General features: G+C 41.9%; 1 protein-coding gene across 7 annotated transcripts in view; it reads right to left on the bottom strand.

Moving 5' to 3' along the window:
* Positions 1-15,800, bottom strand: part of actn1 (actinin, alpha 1) — a 94,658-nt gene that overhangs the window by 11,583 nt on the left and 67,275 nt on the right. For 6 of the 7 annotated variants that reach the window (XM_040137900.1, XM_040137901.1, XM_040137902.1 and 3 more), the window contains 9 exons: positions 12,075-12,153; positions 11,176-11,257; positions 10,186-10,271; positions 5,021-5,113; positions 3,365-3,595; positions 2,167-2,314; positions 1,704-1,854; positions 986-1,094; positions 405-545 (listed from right to left, as the gene is read on the bottom strand). In XM_040137900.1, coding sequence (XP_039993834.1) covers positions 405-545; positions 986-1,094; positions 1,704-1,854; positions 2,167-2,314; positions 3,365-3,595; positions 5,021-5,113; positions 10,186-10,271; positions 11,176-11,257; positions 12,075-12,153 — 1,120 coding nt within the window. Of the gene's footprint in view, positions 1-404; positions 546-985; positions 1,095-1,703; positions 1,855-2,166; positions 2,315-3,364; positions 3,596-5,020; positions 5,114-8,645; positions 8,732-10,185; positions 10,272-11,175; positions 11,258-12,074; positions 12,154-15,800 lie in introns of all 7 variants that reach the window. The other variant, XM_040137907.1, reaches the window with a different exon arrangement.

The following is a 15,800-nucleotide window of genomic DNA, read 5'->3' as shown; positions in this document are numbered from 1 at the left end:
TTACACTTTGGATTTTGTACATATTAAATAATTGATTCATAACATCTTAATCATTGAGCTTTAGAGGATCTGGAAGGCAGATTTTTGTTACCTCTGGACACAGCCAGGCTTGCTGCCCCCCCCCCATTTCCAGTCTTCATGCTAAGCTAAGCTAACCAGCCGCTGGCGCCAGCTTCATATTTACTGCACAGACTTGAGAGTGGCATCAATTTTCTCATCCAACGCCATCAGAAAGCGAATAAGCGGATTTCCCAAAATGTCAAACTATTGCTTTAAATTCACGGCAACACATTTTTGTATAAATACCCTCACAACCATTTACATGCTTCATGTTTCTGCTTTTATTCATTCTAGCCTGAATAAAGTTTCCTCTATTCTTCCCTGTGAGTTCTCTCCGTGCTCACCTGGATTTCTTCGATGGTGTGAACGATAAAGGTGTCCTGCAGGTCTTCCATGGCGCCCTCCATCCAGTTGTTGAATGGAGCCGCTCTTTTGGCAAACTCAAGGTACAGTTGGTCAATGGTTTCAAGCAGCTTCTCAGTTCTCTGTTGAGCATTAAAAAAAAACAAAGTTATCCCACAGATGCAGAGGCTTTTTATTGACCTTCAAAGTCTCGCTGGGCGAAATTCAAGGATTCACAGATGCTTCATTTTATTCACGATCTTCCAAAGAGCCGGGGCACATAGATGGATTTAGGGGTGATATTTTTACAGATAAAATCTCCAAATTTCAAAGGATGCTCAAGACCAGCAGGAACCCTGAAAAACAAACAGTCTCTTCACCGCCTCTCACTGTGCGGGAAAACACTTTCATGTCTAAATGTGTAATTATCTCTGCTCCAACCAGCACCAAGAAGGACAGAGGGGATTTAAAAAGAGGGGTAGCAAAGTGAGTGACTTTAGAAGTTAGATATTTGACTCTTCAGTAACTCGTTTATTTTCAATTCTCTAAGGGTTATCCCAGAGTCTCTTTTAACCCTTCTCACCTGCAAAGCCTCACTGCGTTTCTGGGTCAGAGCTCCCAGTGTGTCCCACTGATCACAGATCCGCTGGCAGCGAGCGTTAACACTGGGGGAGTCGTAGTAGTCCAGCTCACTGGAGCACAAACAGACAAGAATGGAAGAGCTTCATTATCGTTATCACAGTTTTAATTCACAGTAATGCTAGCGTATTCATGTGCTGTTTCATGCTGTTTCTGTACCATCCTCTTTTTCTGATGCACTTTAATGCCTTTCTGATCCTGCCCTGACTTTGTTTGTTATCTTGATTTGTTTGTTTTTTTCCTTTTTTGTGGTGTGAAATATTTTTATGGCCCCTGAAGGGGTTTCTTTGTGTCTCTCTTAAGGTTTGTATTTCTTTTCTTCTTTTCTTTTTTTTTTTTTTTTTGGTGTTCCATAATTTGAATCTGCTAATTAAGTGAACCTAAGCTCAAGAGAGCAACTTTTGATGTTTATGATTAAAATTCTGAAAATAATCAAGTCTGAGATCACCAGCAAATGGGAAAATAATCACTGTGTGTATCTGAATCCATTAAATGTCCTAGATGCAGCGCCTACCCTCACTTTGCAAAAGTTTCCAGTGCCATTATTGCCCCCACAAGCAACCATCAGTCTATCCTAATCAATTTTAGCCTTGATTGATCTATAGAAGGCTGCAGCTTAATCTTTCTACCATCAACCCCGGCCTTGTTTTGTCGCCTCTTACTTTAACTCCTGTGCGATGGCCGCGATCTGCTCCACACGGTCCTGATGTGCGGCCAGGTCACTCTCAAAGGCCTCGTGTTTCTTCAGCAGGGCCTTGATCTCTGAAAGAGAGGCCGTCTCGTAGTCACGCTTCTGCAGCATGTCCTCCTTACCTGCAGGGGGACACACAGAAAAAAGTACCAGTGAGGTTAAAATTTAAAAAAGTTTTTACCTCAAACCAGTCAACAGTGACATTTGCCTTGACGTTGAACCCTTCAAAAAGGTTCTTAGGTGATACTAAAACAAGACAGAATTGCATTTTGCATTTTAACAAGCCGACATCTCAAACATTTAAATTTTTATAGGCTGTAATTTCTATTTTACTTCACTGTGGCCTGAGGCACATGACACTAAACACCGGAGCCTGCTGGATCGTTATGTTAGAGACAGTGAGCAGTTCTCAGCTCCGTTAAAATGTTCAGTACCTTCAGTCCAAGCTTCATGGATAGCTGCTTTCTGGCGGAATTTCTCCGCCAGGTGGTCGAGTCTCTCCAGCCTGCGAATCTCATTTAACAGCCACTCTTCATAGCCCTTCTCTGCTCCCTCTAGATTTCCCCACGCGTTGTTAATGTCCTGTACGAGGCAAGGCACAATACTCAAGGACTTACTCTTGCCAAAAAACGGGCAGAAATAAACATAAGAGTGGCATCATGTGTAAATTAGGCAATGTCCACAAATAGTGGAAAACTATTCAGTTCTGTATGCAAAACAAAATATCAGATGTGCATGTCTGCTGAACTTAAAATAAAGGTAAACCTGCTTTAACAGATTTTTTGGCCACTTGTGGGCAACGGAAACAAGCTGTAAACACAACACTCACATATCATCACGTTATTAAAATTGATCAGGTGATATTTTTTGCAAACAGTTGTATATTTACTCATCCGGAAGATATGGAGCAACATCTGCTTTCATTTGAAACAGTTTCTGGCTACTTGATTAATGTGTATCCGATACTCACTCGATTCTTGCTTTCACCAAGTTCTGAGAAAAATATCCGGCTCTTTAGCTGCTAAATTCTCCACTATGTTCAACAACTAGTCACTACATTGGTCATTAGATTTTGGGACAGTTTGCCCGCTGCGATGCTTGTGAGAGCTGTGAGCCAAAAGTGACCATAAAACTATGAAGATGCAGCCGGTAAAACCAAGCAACCATTAGCTGAAATATACTAAAATGCTACGTAGAGCTGAGAGGAACCGAGCCGAGAGCTGGGGGACAATTTTCTGCCAGTTCATCTCCAGAAGCGACCCTGTTCAAATCACACTGAGTCATTTGATGCATTGCAAATATAAAAACACTGATTATCGCAGCTTTAAGTTGGATGTACGTTACAAAAACTCCTACAAACAATTTCTTTTGTTTACATTTTTAGACTTCGGAAAAAGAATTATGAACGTGCAATCGTTTAACTGTATGCATACACAACTACATACAATTTCAGTCTTTGGTTAACAGGGTTAACAGTCTGTTGGCCACATCTCCTCCGGTTTCATCTATCAAGGTAACAGTGCTCTAGGTCATATTTGGGCAGTACTGTAGAAAACATTTCAAAGCAACCAAGTGAGACACGGGTTAAATATGGTGTGTGAATTTGTACTTTCACGCGTTGCTGTGACCTACCGAGACCATCTTTCCCTCTGAGGGCATGAAGGCGGGCCTGTTGCTGAGCCTCAGTTTGGTCTGCAAGGTGTTGAAGTTGATCTCCAGCTGGCACTTTTCCTGCACTTTGGGCGGCTTGTGGAGGCGGCGGTAATCTCTGAAGTCCTCCAGCTTCTGCTGCATGGCCTGCATGGTGTTCTCGGGCATGCGGTTCTCCAGCCAGGGGATAGTGCGACGGATCCACTCCAGCAGCTGGGGTGTTAATGTTGGTGTGTTGGCAAGTGTGTGTGGGTTCGTGTGCGTGTGTGTGTGTGTGTGTGTGTGTCGTAAAGGGTGAGAATAAGAGGAAGAAAATGGAGGAAAAACAAGTTCAAGGAAAAGAAGATGGTCGGAGAAGCAAAGGAGAATCATGCATATAAAATAAAAATGCAGGAGTAAATGAGGTGTAGTGGATGTGATTAATGTGTGGAAAAATAAAGGTTGAGATAATTGGTTAGCTTTTTTTTTTTACTCATTTCTTGCAATCAAATGTAACTCTGAGAACATTTTATGTCTGATTTAAAGGCCCGTAGCTGTGTTTTTGCATGTTTTAACCCAACAACATTTACTTTCAAACTGTAGCCTGACATATACTCGATTTTTGAGGAATGACACAAATATTAATATTTACAAATGTTAGTAATCTGATAAACATATATTGGTTAATAAAGATTCCTTAAATTTGGTTGTAAAAGAGTTGTGACCGAGTTATGCACTGGAAGGGATATTTTACAGTTGAAAAATAAACTGGTCAGTTCCCTATGGTGGATAAATTATGTAATAGCGACACTATTTCAAAACCACTTCAGAAATATTTTTTGCATTTCTCTACGGAAATTTTTTATTTATCGGCTGAGATGTACAGCGATACTGATACAGTACATCTCCGATAAACTAATATAAACCGAAAAAAATCAATGTGCAGATTTTATAAACATGCTTGTAAAAGGTAATCAATCGCATTTAAAATGTATGTGAAATGTCTGAGCTTCCCACGGTACTTGAATATTTCACACTGAAGTATTTTCAAAATAATGGACTTCCAGTGATCGTAAAAAGTTATAATGATAAGGTAACTTTTAAGACATGACGAAAAAATTTAACAACCAAATGCTCACTACCACTGAATAACAACTACTGATGATTATTGTCATTACTGATTAATCTGCAGATTATTGTCTCTCTTCATAGATTAATTGTTTGGTCAGAAAAACTGTAATACTGACCTCCGAGTCTCTACTAGTCAGTTTTCATACTGTAATGACATGAACTGGAACCAAACGCTGCCTGAATGGTAGAAAAATTGCCTTATCAATCTTATCAGTAGAAAATAAGTTGAAGAAAAAGTATTAGCAGTTTGTTTTAAATGAGTTGAAACAGGCAAAAACATACGTATAGTCCTATAAAAATGACTTTTACAATAATATTAAGCTTCGAACAACGGCGTTTTCCTGGCTGCCTGTTGATCTCGATCTACCACGTTTGTGGTCTCTAGCCCTGAACCTGTACGGAGCACAGACACCCCTGGGCTGGGAGGCGAGGGAATGACTCAAAAAGGGAGAGAGGGAGAGAGAGAGAGAGAGAGAGAGGGGACAGTGGTGGTGCAGGACAATTATAGGAAAATCGGGGTGTGCTCACATCACTGGCCAGCTTCTCATAGTCCTCCATCAGCTGCTCATTCTCTTGGTTGACAGCCAGCACCTTGCAGATCCTGTTGGCCGCCGTCTCTGCCTGGATGACGAGGGCGAGGGGAGAAACATGGTGAGACGCAGAAACGGAACTGAGCTTTGGTGGTGTTGGGTCATCTATACAGCACAATGCATGTGTATGCGGTGTGTGCTCCATGAAGTTAGAGTGATAAGATACATGTATTTGATTTACATATATCCATCTAGACTGCCTACACAGGATTTCCCAAGTTAGTCATTTTTGGGAATTAGGCAATGGATCAGCAATGACGCTGCAAACAGGTAAAAACAGGGCAGCTTAGTGTAGGATGTGGTCTGATTTTGTAATAATGCCTGGGCTTGGGTGTTGCACTGTGAACACCAAAACGTCCAAAGATTAATAGATTAAAAGATTTAACAAGGACGCATCCTATTGTACCTGTCGTCAGGTGCGGGTGCACCTTTCCTTCTGCGCCTCTGTCTTTTTATAGAACAGCAGTGTACCATGTGTTATTTTAGCCCCTCGACCTATATACAGAGGCTGTTTATAATAGCGAGGCTCCCGAGAGAATAAAAACAGCCCGGCATGGCAAACGGAGGGGCTCATCCATGACACAACACTTCTTTAACATGGCCTGCCAGTCTTCATCACTGGGCTGGTGATGCACGACGGAGCAGAGTTGCCATGACAACATGTAGATGAGTGAATGTGGTCAGGAAAGCTCATTGAAAACAAGAGAATAGGATTTATAGAGAAAATACAGGCAGAGATTTAAGCAACATGCGTAAAGTGGAAAATATGCAGTGGAGTTTAGCTTAGAAACGTAACATATTCAACCAGGAGTAAGCTTTTCAACCAGTATTTTATATGTTGAAGTTAAAGCAGATAAGATGAAAATGGAAAGAAATCCATCTGGGACTCTAATGAATCTGCTTAAAATGCACCGCTATCAATATCCCTCTAAAAAGCTTGACAATGAAATGAACTGATTGGATATCAAGCATAACCTTGCAGCAGTGTCCTTTTAGAGAGGACAGACACAGTAAGAGAGACTTGAATTTCCCTCCCACCCCATTTCATAGCTAAGAGACTGGCATCCCGCACAGGGGACTGCTTCCAGCCTCCTTTGTTAAAAGACCAGGGGGAAACTTGGCTCAGCCGGAGGCATGCTCCAGGGGCTCCACCGGGTGCAGCAGGCGATCTGCCTTAAAAGGAGAGCCAGGATGTGCAGGTCGTGCTTCTGTGAGCAAATGTTTGCACATTCGGCCTGTTTACTGAAAGCGCTGACAGCCAGGACCTCTTTTATGAATTACTTTGTCCTGACATCAGAGGTACAGAGAGTTCACTGGAAGGAGTTCATCTGTGAAGCAAGCGTTGACATTGCCCCAGTTTGTGTCTCTCGTGTCTTATGATCACTGAGCTAAGCATGTTTTTTTTTTTCTTAAAAATAAAGAAATATTAAAAAAAAAAAAACAAGGTCATCTAACATTTAACATATTTTCAGTAAAGTTTTATCTCCCTACATGATTGTGAATGTTGTTTAAAGCCTCGTCTACACTGCCAGGTGTAATGAAAACACTAAATCCCTTCATTATATTTTAATGAATTAATAAGTTTTTCCCCCCCTTAAGTCAAATGTTGAGCAATTCAGTCTTAAAATAAAACTGCTTTAAAACGCCCTACATGTGGAACATGTTTGTGAGTGCAGATTGTAAAATCTACCACAGGTCTTTAAACCCCCTGCATGTTCTCATGTCAACTGTTGCATTACATACATTCATGTTATGTTCCTTTGCTTTAAATTGCTCCAAAAGGTTTTTGTTGCGTCGCACAAAATCGTAAAGGAAATATGTTACTTCTGACTACCATCTTTTTTAGATTAGGGAAAGCTATCTAGGAAAACAACTTTAAACATGTTTTATTGTGCAGCAGAATAATAGTCTTTGAGGAGTCTTTAAATACCTTAAAAACTGTAACCAGATTATCATCAATTTAACTTTGAGGAAAAAAAAACAAACAACTGTTACATTTATGACTCAAGTGGACAGATAATACATGTGAGTCACAAACTGTTGCTAACAGGAACCTCTGTTTGTATCGTTAAAGTTAGGATTTTCAAGTCCACATTCAGCCAACAAGAGAAACTGAGGGCGCTGCTGTTTATGGGGACATTTCTGCGCTGGAGGGTACAATCTAAGGCGCTTGACAGTGGAGGAGTTAACTGTTCCTTCACCCCATGTTTCGGTGTGGAATCCATGCCAGCACAGTAAAACCGGGTGCCAGCCGGCAGCGGTTTCCGGACTCCCTCTCCTCAGGAGGTTCCATAGCTCCATTAAGAAGGGGATCCCAGTAAGTACGGGAGACTCGGTGGATATCCTGTGTGTGCGACAAGTCTCCGTTATTCTCTGCGGAGATCTTGAGCAGATGTGGCACGTCTCTGGAAAAATGTGGCACGTCTCTGGAAAAATGTATTCCACTGAGAGCGAAAGAGCTGGAGAGGAGAAAGGTGGAGTGCCGTCAAGGATCAAGGATCAATACGTTGCTGAGTGAGCGCAGATAAGGAGGTTCTGAATAGCTGAGGGTTCTGTTTCCCACCGGTGCCGCCCACAGTAAAAATGTATGAAGTCAAAGCTCTTCAAGGTTCATAAAGTAAAAAAAACTCTTCAACAGATCTGCATGGAGATCATAAGATGTCAGCATTTGTCCTTGGGCTAGTTAATTGTAATTATTATTATCATTTTTTTTAAATGAGCTTGGATCATCCAGAGATCCGACCTACTGCAACTTTGACCCCGTTCACCACCATTTTATCTGGAATCGAAGAAAGTTGTTCCTCGACTTTAAACACTAGCTTCTCTTTTTTCCCACAAGGTCTGTTATTACAGGAAAAAAATGCTTCAACCTGCAATACCAGTAAAATCAGTTGCCCATTCACACATCCAGCAGGTACGCTGTGACTGTCTGCTGTTCGGCGCTGGACTCGTAGCACACAGTCGGTTTTTGGAGCCTTTTCTTTGAGACCTGCTGCTCGCTGCGCCCGAAAAACATCACTGTGAGATCACCCGGAGTGAACCGAGATGCTGAGCATAAACGGTTTCAACTGTAAAACCAAAACAATAAAGCGAAAGATGCTATAAAGCTCCGTAGAGCCTGGAGGGATAATTCTCTGCGGGGGTTGTCACTATAAGTGACCCCTTTCACATACAAGTAGTCATTTGGTCCACTCTCCGTTCAAAAAAAGAAAAAAAAGGCTTTAAATTACAATACCAAGCCCTCAACAGTGTTAGATATTCAGATTTTTATATCCAAAAACATCAGTGGAATTGTTGACAAATGAGAAACGTGAATTCCAAACATAAAGCATCTTTCAACCTTTAGTAAAGATGTATTTAAGGTGTATTGTCTGATACTATCATTTTTGGTGTTTTATATTGTTGTAAGATCAAACTTCTCACAGGAGCAGTGAAAAACAAATGTTGGCAACGTCAGACTACAGCCGATCTGTCAGTCGCTGCCAGCCACATTGGCAGGTATCCGATCATTGTTCTTTTTTGTTTTCTGTTTTGTTTGGTTTTTTTCTCATTTCATTTCTCACCTTCTGCTTGCCTGAGAACGCGTGGTAGTAACACGACACATAAGTCATGACGGCCTTCTCATCTGGCCTCAAGGTGCTAATGATATCTGCCCAGGGAACAGAGGAAGGGGAGAGAGGACAGAGAAGAGAAAAATGCACAAGAGTAAAAGTGTGGAGAGACACCAGGGCCAGCAGGGGGCGTATTCACAAGAGGAGGCAGCACTGGGGGCACAAGTCATCTCCAGTCTACCTGCGGTTGGTTAGTTTTTCCTAAGAAATCTTCATTTTCCTTAAAAAGTATCAGAATGAAAGTGACAGAATTTTAAGTGGGAGGTGGGCGGACGAAGTGAAAATATACTTCTTTTATTTCCACATCTTTTTAAAAGTATATTAATATGAATGTACATTGGAAGTTGCTGGGAAGCCCGAGCTCATCTCAAGATGTAGTTTAAATAATTTCACACACTGAAGCCAAGTGCCTCTAATCGTTCATCCAAAATACAAAGCCAGAGATTTGGTATCAAATATCAGTGATATCACTAATTTAATAACTTTTCGAACTTTTAAACTTTTTGTTTCATTGTATTTTGTAACTAAATCTAGTCTAGCTGAATTCAGGAACCGACTGTCTCCCGTCCTACACCTCTCAGACCTGTGATGCAAACCAGAGTCGAACTGTAGTTTTGATGAGGCAGACCACGCCTCTCCACTCCCTCCAGTTATAAACACAGACATTTTTGCTTGAACAGCTGTGTGGAAATGCTCTCTCTCTGCTGCTGGGCCTCTCGATATGAACCTGGCTCTTATGTAACTTCGGCTACGTGATGCTCTGCTTCTCCCTGGCTGTCTGAGAGGAGGCACCGCACACTCTCATGGTTCCTGTTGTGCTTCAAGGTAGCTGTCAAACTAACGATCATTCATTCTCCTACAGAGAAGGTACGATACGGACCTTCTTTCTTGCAAAGAAACAAGGAAACGGAGTCCGCACTTAAGCGGAACGGCACGTAATCATTAAAAGAAAGCGTCAGCTTTCTGCTTGACGTTGAAGAGCCGGTTTTAATTTCATTCATTCCTCCACCCTCCATTCAATCTGTCGCTCTCAGGGCGGAACATAACCATCCATTTAAACGGTTACATCTCCCCCACCATGCTAGACTTCAGGCCAATTGGTCTCTCCTCGTCAGCTACCGTGGCTTTCATCACAGGCAATCATCGTCATTTATCAGATAAACTTCGCCGCACCTCCCACTCCGCTCAGCCTCTGTTCAGAGTAACAGAGCCCTAAACAGGAGTGAGTCTGAGGGCCTGCAGGGCCGTAACAACGAGGTAGACTGGAGACACACTTGTGCTCATTGCCTCTAAGAACAGAGTGTTGTCGTCCCATCATGCATTTGGTCGTGTGAACCATGCGGAAAGTGAAGGAGAGTGACCCCTGCAGGGGGGCGTTGTGCACTGCAGAGAGAGAAGGAGCACTGTTAGGAGAAACTCAAGGAGGCAGAAACAAGGGAGGAGGGAAGTGAGGTAGAGGAGGATGAGGAAGGAGACGCTGCATCCAGGATACCTTCTGGGCGCCCGAGAAGGCGTGGTAGAAGCTAGAGACGTAGGTCATGATCGCCTTCTCGTCCGGACGGGCAGTGCCCACAATGTCTGCGGGGAAGAGAGGAGGTCAGGGAGAGGGTGGAGGGAGAGGGGGGGGTAGGAGGTTGTTAAACAGAGCGCAGATAAATGAAGAATCAGGAAGTAGAGCTGGGGCTGAGCTCTTCGCATAAACAATATCCAGAGTGGAAAGAAAAACATGTTGTATCACAGTCCAGATGTGCTTAACGGGGAGGATTTGCTTGGTCTGTCTTAAGCACAGAAACACTGATGTCTACATCAAGTAAGACGTCTGGCGTTAAACAGGACGTCTAAAGGCTTTCATTTATCTGTACAGAGAGAACTGCATATTTACTGCATATAATAGAGAAAAAGGATGTTTGTCTGTTAAAGCCAAAATATAGTCTCCCAGATCCCTGAAAAGCCAAGTTGTATAGACTTTCCTAATGTAGAGCAAACTTTAGTTCCATGTTATCAATAAATAGGCTACAAAAAACAAACAAACAAAAAAAACGTGGTGGAAAAGGGAGAGTCTGTCTTTCCTTCCGCCCATATCCACTCTGGACTGTTATTCAGAACTTCTTCCAGATTTTGACCATTTTTGGGTCAATTTTCCGGAAGCAAAAGATCTCTAAACACCGCCAACACGGCCAACTGGTGTGATTCAGCAGTAAACGTGTAAAGTGACGTACTATAAGTCGGAATGTGAGGAATGTGGAGAGAAAAATGTGGAGCTCACACCTTTGCACACCTGGCTAATCACTGCAGGAAAGCAGATGCGGCTGTGACATTCTTGGTTTTCAGGAAGTTACAAAACTGGGGCGGTGTAGATCAAATCCAACCCTTTCAGGCTGTGAGAACAGCACCTCTGAGAGAGTATATTTTTGTCTTTGAACGCAGGAAAAAGTCTGTTCTTGTCATCATCATTTTACTATTTTCCTCCCCGCCCTTTTACCTTCTGCGTCCAACATCTTGGGGATGTCCAGGTACTTCTCTGCCACGTCGAAAGCTGTGTTCAGGTTGGTCATGGGGTCATCCTGTCAACAGCAGACACAGTGGACCATCAAGACCCTTAGACTTAGTATGTCACTGCAGTATCCTGGTTCTAAAGTGCTGCCATTTTACAGCAGCACACTGTCTTAACAATCACTGTATGTGCAACTAGAGGGTGAAAACAGATGAGAAATCATCACAACACCATAAGTTATTCGTCATCAAGGGTTAAATATTGCTTTTATATCTTTCGTTGCCTGTAAAAGCAGCAAATTCTCAAAAAGCTTCTTTGTGAAAAAAATCATTTAAATTTAAAAGCACCAGAACATTTTTCCAAACACCTATTATTAATACTTTATATCTTTTGCCACTTATAAAACAATAAATTGAATAGAACTATTTCAGTGATCGATTTATCATTTCAGTAATTTTTCTGACAAAAATGCCAAACATTGACGCTTTTATTTTCTGTACGTGTTAGTAAACGTTTGCATTCGTACATGCAGACATTTTATAGATCAAACAAGTGCCTGACTAATCGAGAAAATTACTGACAGAGTGAAACCTCATCGATTTGCGGCCCTTTAATTGAGAACCAGCAACATTGGTATACATCTCTACTCTCTAAATACTTCAACCAGTTTATCACAAAGAAACAAGTGTTTACATCTACTGTTTCACCTGGTTTAGTCGTCGTAAAACAGTTCGCTTCCTTTCTTCCCGTCTGCATGAATATTTGTCCGCTTTGCTTAGAAGCGGCTCATGGCGACTCCCATCAGTATTTGTGGTTCAAGGCCTTGGCGGCTTCTCTATGTACAGTGTGTGCGTCTGTCAAGCTCATGTCAGACAAGATACGCTCACCTTGCGAAGTTTTCCATAGTCGATGAGCTCTGGACGGTGTCGATGAATGAGTGCACAGAAACCCAAACCATCTTTCCAGCTGAAACAGAGAGAGGGAGAAGCAGTCGTGATCAGGGCGAACGTGAGGGGAAACGTAATGAGACGAGGAACAGAAAAGGAATTTGACTTTAATCTTTCATCGAAACTATTCTCCTCTGTCTGTATCCCTAACACACTCACCTCCTCCCAGCAGCACGTGGTGTGTTACTATAACACTGCAGAAACTTACCACTATCAGCTTAAATGGGGATGACAGGTTATCTAGTGTACCACATCGTCAAAGTCCCCAATTAAAGATAAACCTCAAGGTTTAAAGCTTGAGAAATTACATGTTTTTGATCCTTTGTCATGACGAGAAGAAGTTTTTCTCACCCTTAGATTCTTTTCTTCTGTCTTAAGGGGGGTGGGGGTTCTGTGCTTTTCTAAAGAAGAAAAAGTTGGAAACCTGGAAACAACTTTGGTGAAAAATGACCCATCAAATTATTTTCAAGGACCAAAACAAAATTGGTAATCGCAGTCGGTTTTCTTTTGAGGGCCAGATCCTAGCTCGAGTTCAGAGAAGAGGAAATTTCTGTTCGGTTATTTCTCTAAACTGAACAGACATGGTAATTTGGTACTGGTTTTCATTAATTTTTAATGAGTAGGTTTCTTGGCAACTGGTCTTAAGGCTCCACACTCAAGAGAAATTACTAGAAAATACTTAGTTTTTATTGAGTCATGCAAGTTTATTTATATATTTAATTACACTTTTAAAAATGTAAATGTTAAACATAAATGCTACTATTAGCCGCATTTGCCAGATTAAGTTAAAGACGCAAGCTGCATCTTGCTGCTGGTGCAACATAACGTTGACATATTAAATTTTGTATGAAGAAGCCTGTCTACAAATCCAACCAACAGAGCGACACTAGCTTTAATTTGGAGTCGCGTGTCTGTCAACCATTCGGGTTTCACTCTCCTTTTAGCTCTTATTTGCTCTCGACCAGCGCCTGATGGAAATATCGGGATCTTTGGCTGCCAAATGCTCCACCATCTTCGCCAGCGAGTCGCTAACTTTCACCAGGCCGCCGTTCGGCGCCGGGCAGGTAGCGTACGGCGGGTTTGTAAAGCATTTTCGCTGAAAACCGCTGCCCACCGCGATCAAAAACAACACTACGGAGGTGAGAGGGCGAACCAGAACAGTAAAGTTGCTGGCCAGAAAACCAAAACAAAGAGTTGTAAGATGCTATAAAAGGTCAGTAGAGCTGAGGGGAAAAGCAAGGTCGGGTGATAATTCTCTATGAGTTCATCACCATGACTGAGACCTTTCATGTCACAAATAAGGATTTCATCCATTGTTAATATGATATTGGTTATAGCAGCTTTAAGATTTGCTTTAAAAACATATTTTCTTTATATGCAGCGAGAGACATGAAGATAAAAATGTACAACCTACGCACTTGTTCAATAAACTCAGTACTGAAGAGTGCATATGTGCAAAATGTAACATCTAGTACAAGGTTTAAGAACTTTACAGTTAGACTGAATCTTGTCTGTGAATCAATGATCACGTGTCTATCTATCTGGAGGATATATTTTTTTAGTTTAACCATCTGTGCTTCATAGATCGGTGGCCTTGATGCTGAAAGCAGGCCGTCTAAACGCAGTGTGATGGGATGGTGCAGTGCTATCTCAGTCTCAATTATGAAGAGTTGCGGAGGATGCACCGGTGGCAAATTAGTGAGACGTGTTGTTTAAGTGTACTACTTGCCACAAAAAGTGCCTCTAATGCACAAGAGAGGCTTTCACAAGGCTACTCTTATACCTGATGCTGCAGCACTTGAGTGCTTGAGGAAAAACATTTAAAAAATCCCTACTTTTTCCTCGTCTGCCTCTCATCTTTGGACAGAGATGTACTGCTATCATCTCTCACAGAGAAACCACATCAAAGGCCTGGCCTCGGCTTTGACAACCCCCCCCCCCTCCTCCTGCACAGGGATCATCAGGCTTCTCCTTTTACCTTCTCCTGAAATGACCTCACCTCCACCTTTATCCTCGCCTCAGCTTTCATCTACATCTGAGGATCACAGTGGTCTTCTTTCAATAATTCAACACGCATGGAGTCATCCTATGATGTGGATTCAGGACTAACTAAACCCACTCACAGAAAAAACGTCCAGACAGGATGCTACAGTAACTCATATCCCCATACTCAGGTTCAGCACTTTGCAAATTCAATAAACTTGTCTGCATGCAACAAATCTACTGATATAAATCTTAAGTCACTGGCTGGTTACTGCCACGTCCTGTCCCTCTGAGCTGGTTTGGTTTATGAGAACTGGTCTGCCGGTCTGTTGTCAGTCTGCTTAGGGCTGTTCTGTTCACCATCACCGCTGTCTGAGGTCACCAATGTCAACTGTGCTGTGTCAGGGACTCTTTCTGAAAATTATATCTTCATGTAGTCCTGGTGTTCTAAAAATTCAATTTCTCATAAAATCTTAGTTGATTGAGACGAGCCCACATCCACGTTTGACCTCATAACAGTGTCTTTAAGACATTTTTGTATTCCAAAGCTGTCCAGAGCTACTGGTATGTTGTGTCTGAAGCTTAAATTTAAAGTTTTCTGTTAAGAAGTTATGGCAAAAACAGCAAGATACCATGTGGGGACCGCAAGAACTGTGATTGGCTGCTTGTGTTTTATCCCACAAGTTTCTGAATCCCGAATGAATTACAGATCAATTATAAGCCACCGATAGGAACGACTTTTGGGTTTGCCAGGTTGTGAAGGCTGCCTCTTGCAGGTTTTTGTCTTCCACACAGACATGTACTGAATTTCTAACTTTTTAATTCATCTGGAAAAACACAAGGAGAATCCTGACCAGAATCCATTTATTAACAGTTTATTAGCATGTGTAACTGAAGAATAAATGGCTTATTAGAAAGTGTAAAACCCAAAAGTGTTCTGATCAATTACCAACATTGATTATGACCAAACAGAAAAGATAAATACCAGCTGGAGGGGTTTCTCACAACCTGGCAACCCAGAAGGTTGTTCTTATTAATGGCTTATAACTGATCCATAAAGTATTAGTCAATTATTTAATAAACATAAAACATTAGTTATAACTTATAACCCTCTTTGGGGTTAACCCATTAGGGTGATTCATCAGAAAGTGGAAACGTTTTTTCCTTTTCGTGTTATTTCTTTGGCCAGATGAAAACATCATTAAAACTCATGTGACCCTGAAACTGCACCAAGATGCCAAAAATATGCAAAAGTCTCTGTCCCCCTTCCATCAAAATGCGCTGTGGTGCATCAGGACCGACAATATGAACAAAAACCGAACCTAAAATCCAGGTTTTACATCTACGAGAAAACAGATCTGATACTTGGCGGTTTATCAAGTTTTAAAAGTCTGGAATGACAGACTGAACAGGGGGGAAAACCCACAGTCTGGACTGATGCTCGTATCCCAACTCGTTCTTCCTGTCCTCTTAACTGCTATGAACACCAGAGGGAGTGACATAATGCAGAGGGTGAGTGGGCTAAGTCCATTCTGCTTCGCTTAAATTACACTACAACTGGGTTTGTCTGGACGCCCCCCCCCCTTCAGCAAACTGTTGAAGCTTCTGGGATGACAACTAACCACAAACTTTTGTTTACAAGCCCCGGTTCAGATATAATTGGGTGGTGTAAAATACAGAAAA

The sequence above is a fragment of the Xiphias gladius genome, chromosome 10, assembly GCF_016859285.1.
Source record: "Xiphias gladius isolate SHS-SW01 ecotype Sanya breed wild chromosome 10, ASM1685928v1, whole genome shotgun sequence".
NCBI classification, from domain to species: domain Eukaryota; kingdom Metazoa; phylum Chordata; class Actinopteri; order Istiophoriformes; family Xiphiidae; genus Xiphias; species Xiphias gladius.
The sequence above is the reverse complement of the archived record's forward strand: the minus strand, read 5'-3'. Positions and strand labels throughout refer to the sequence as shown.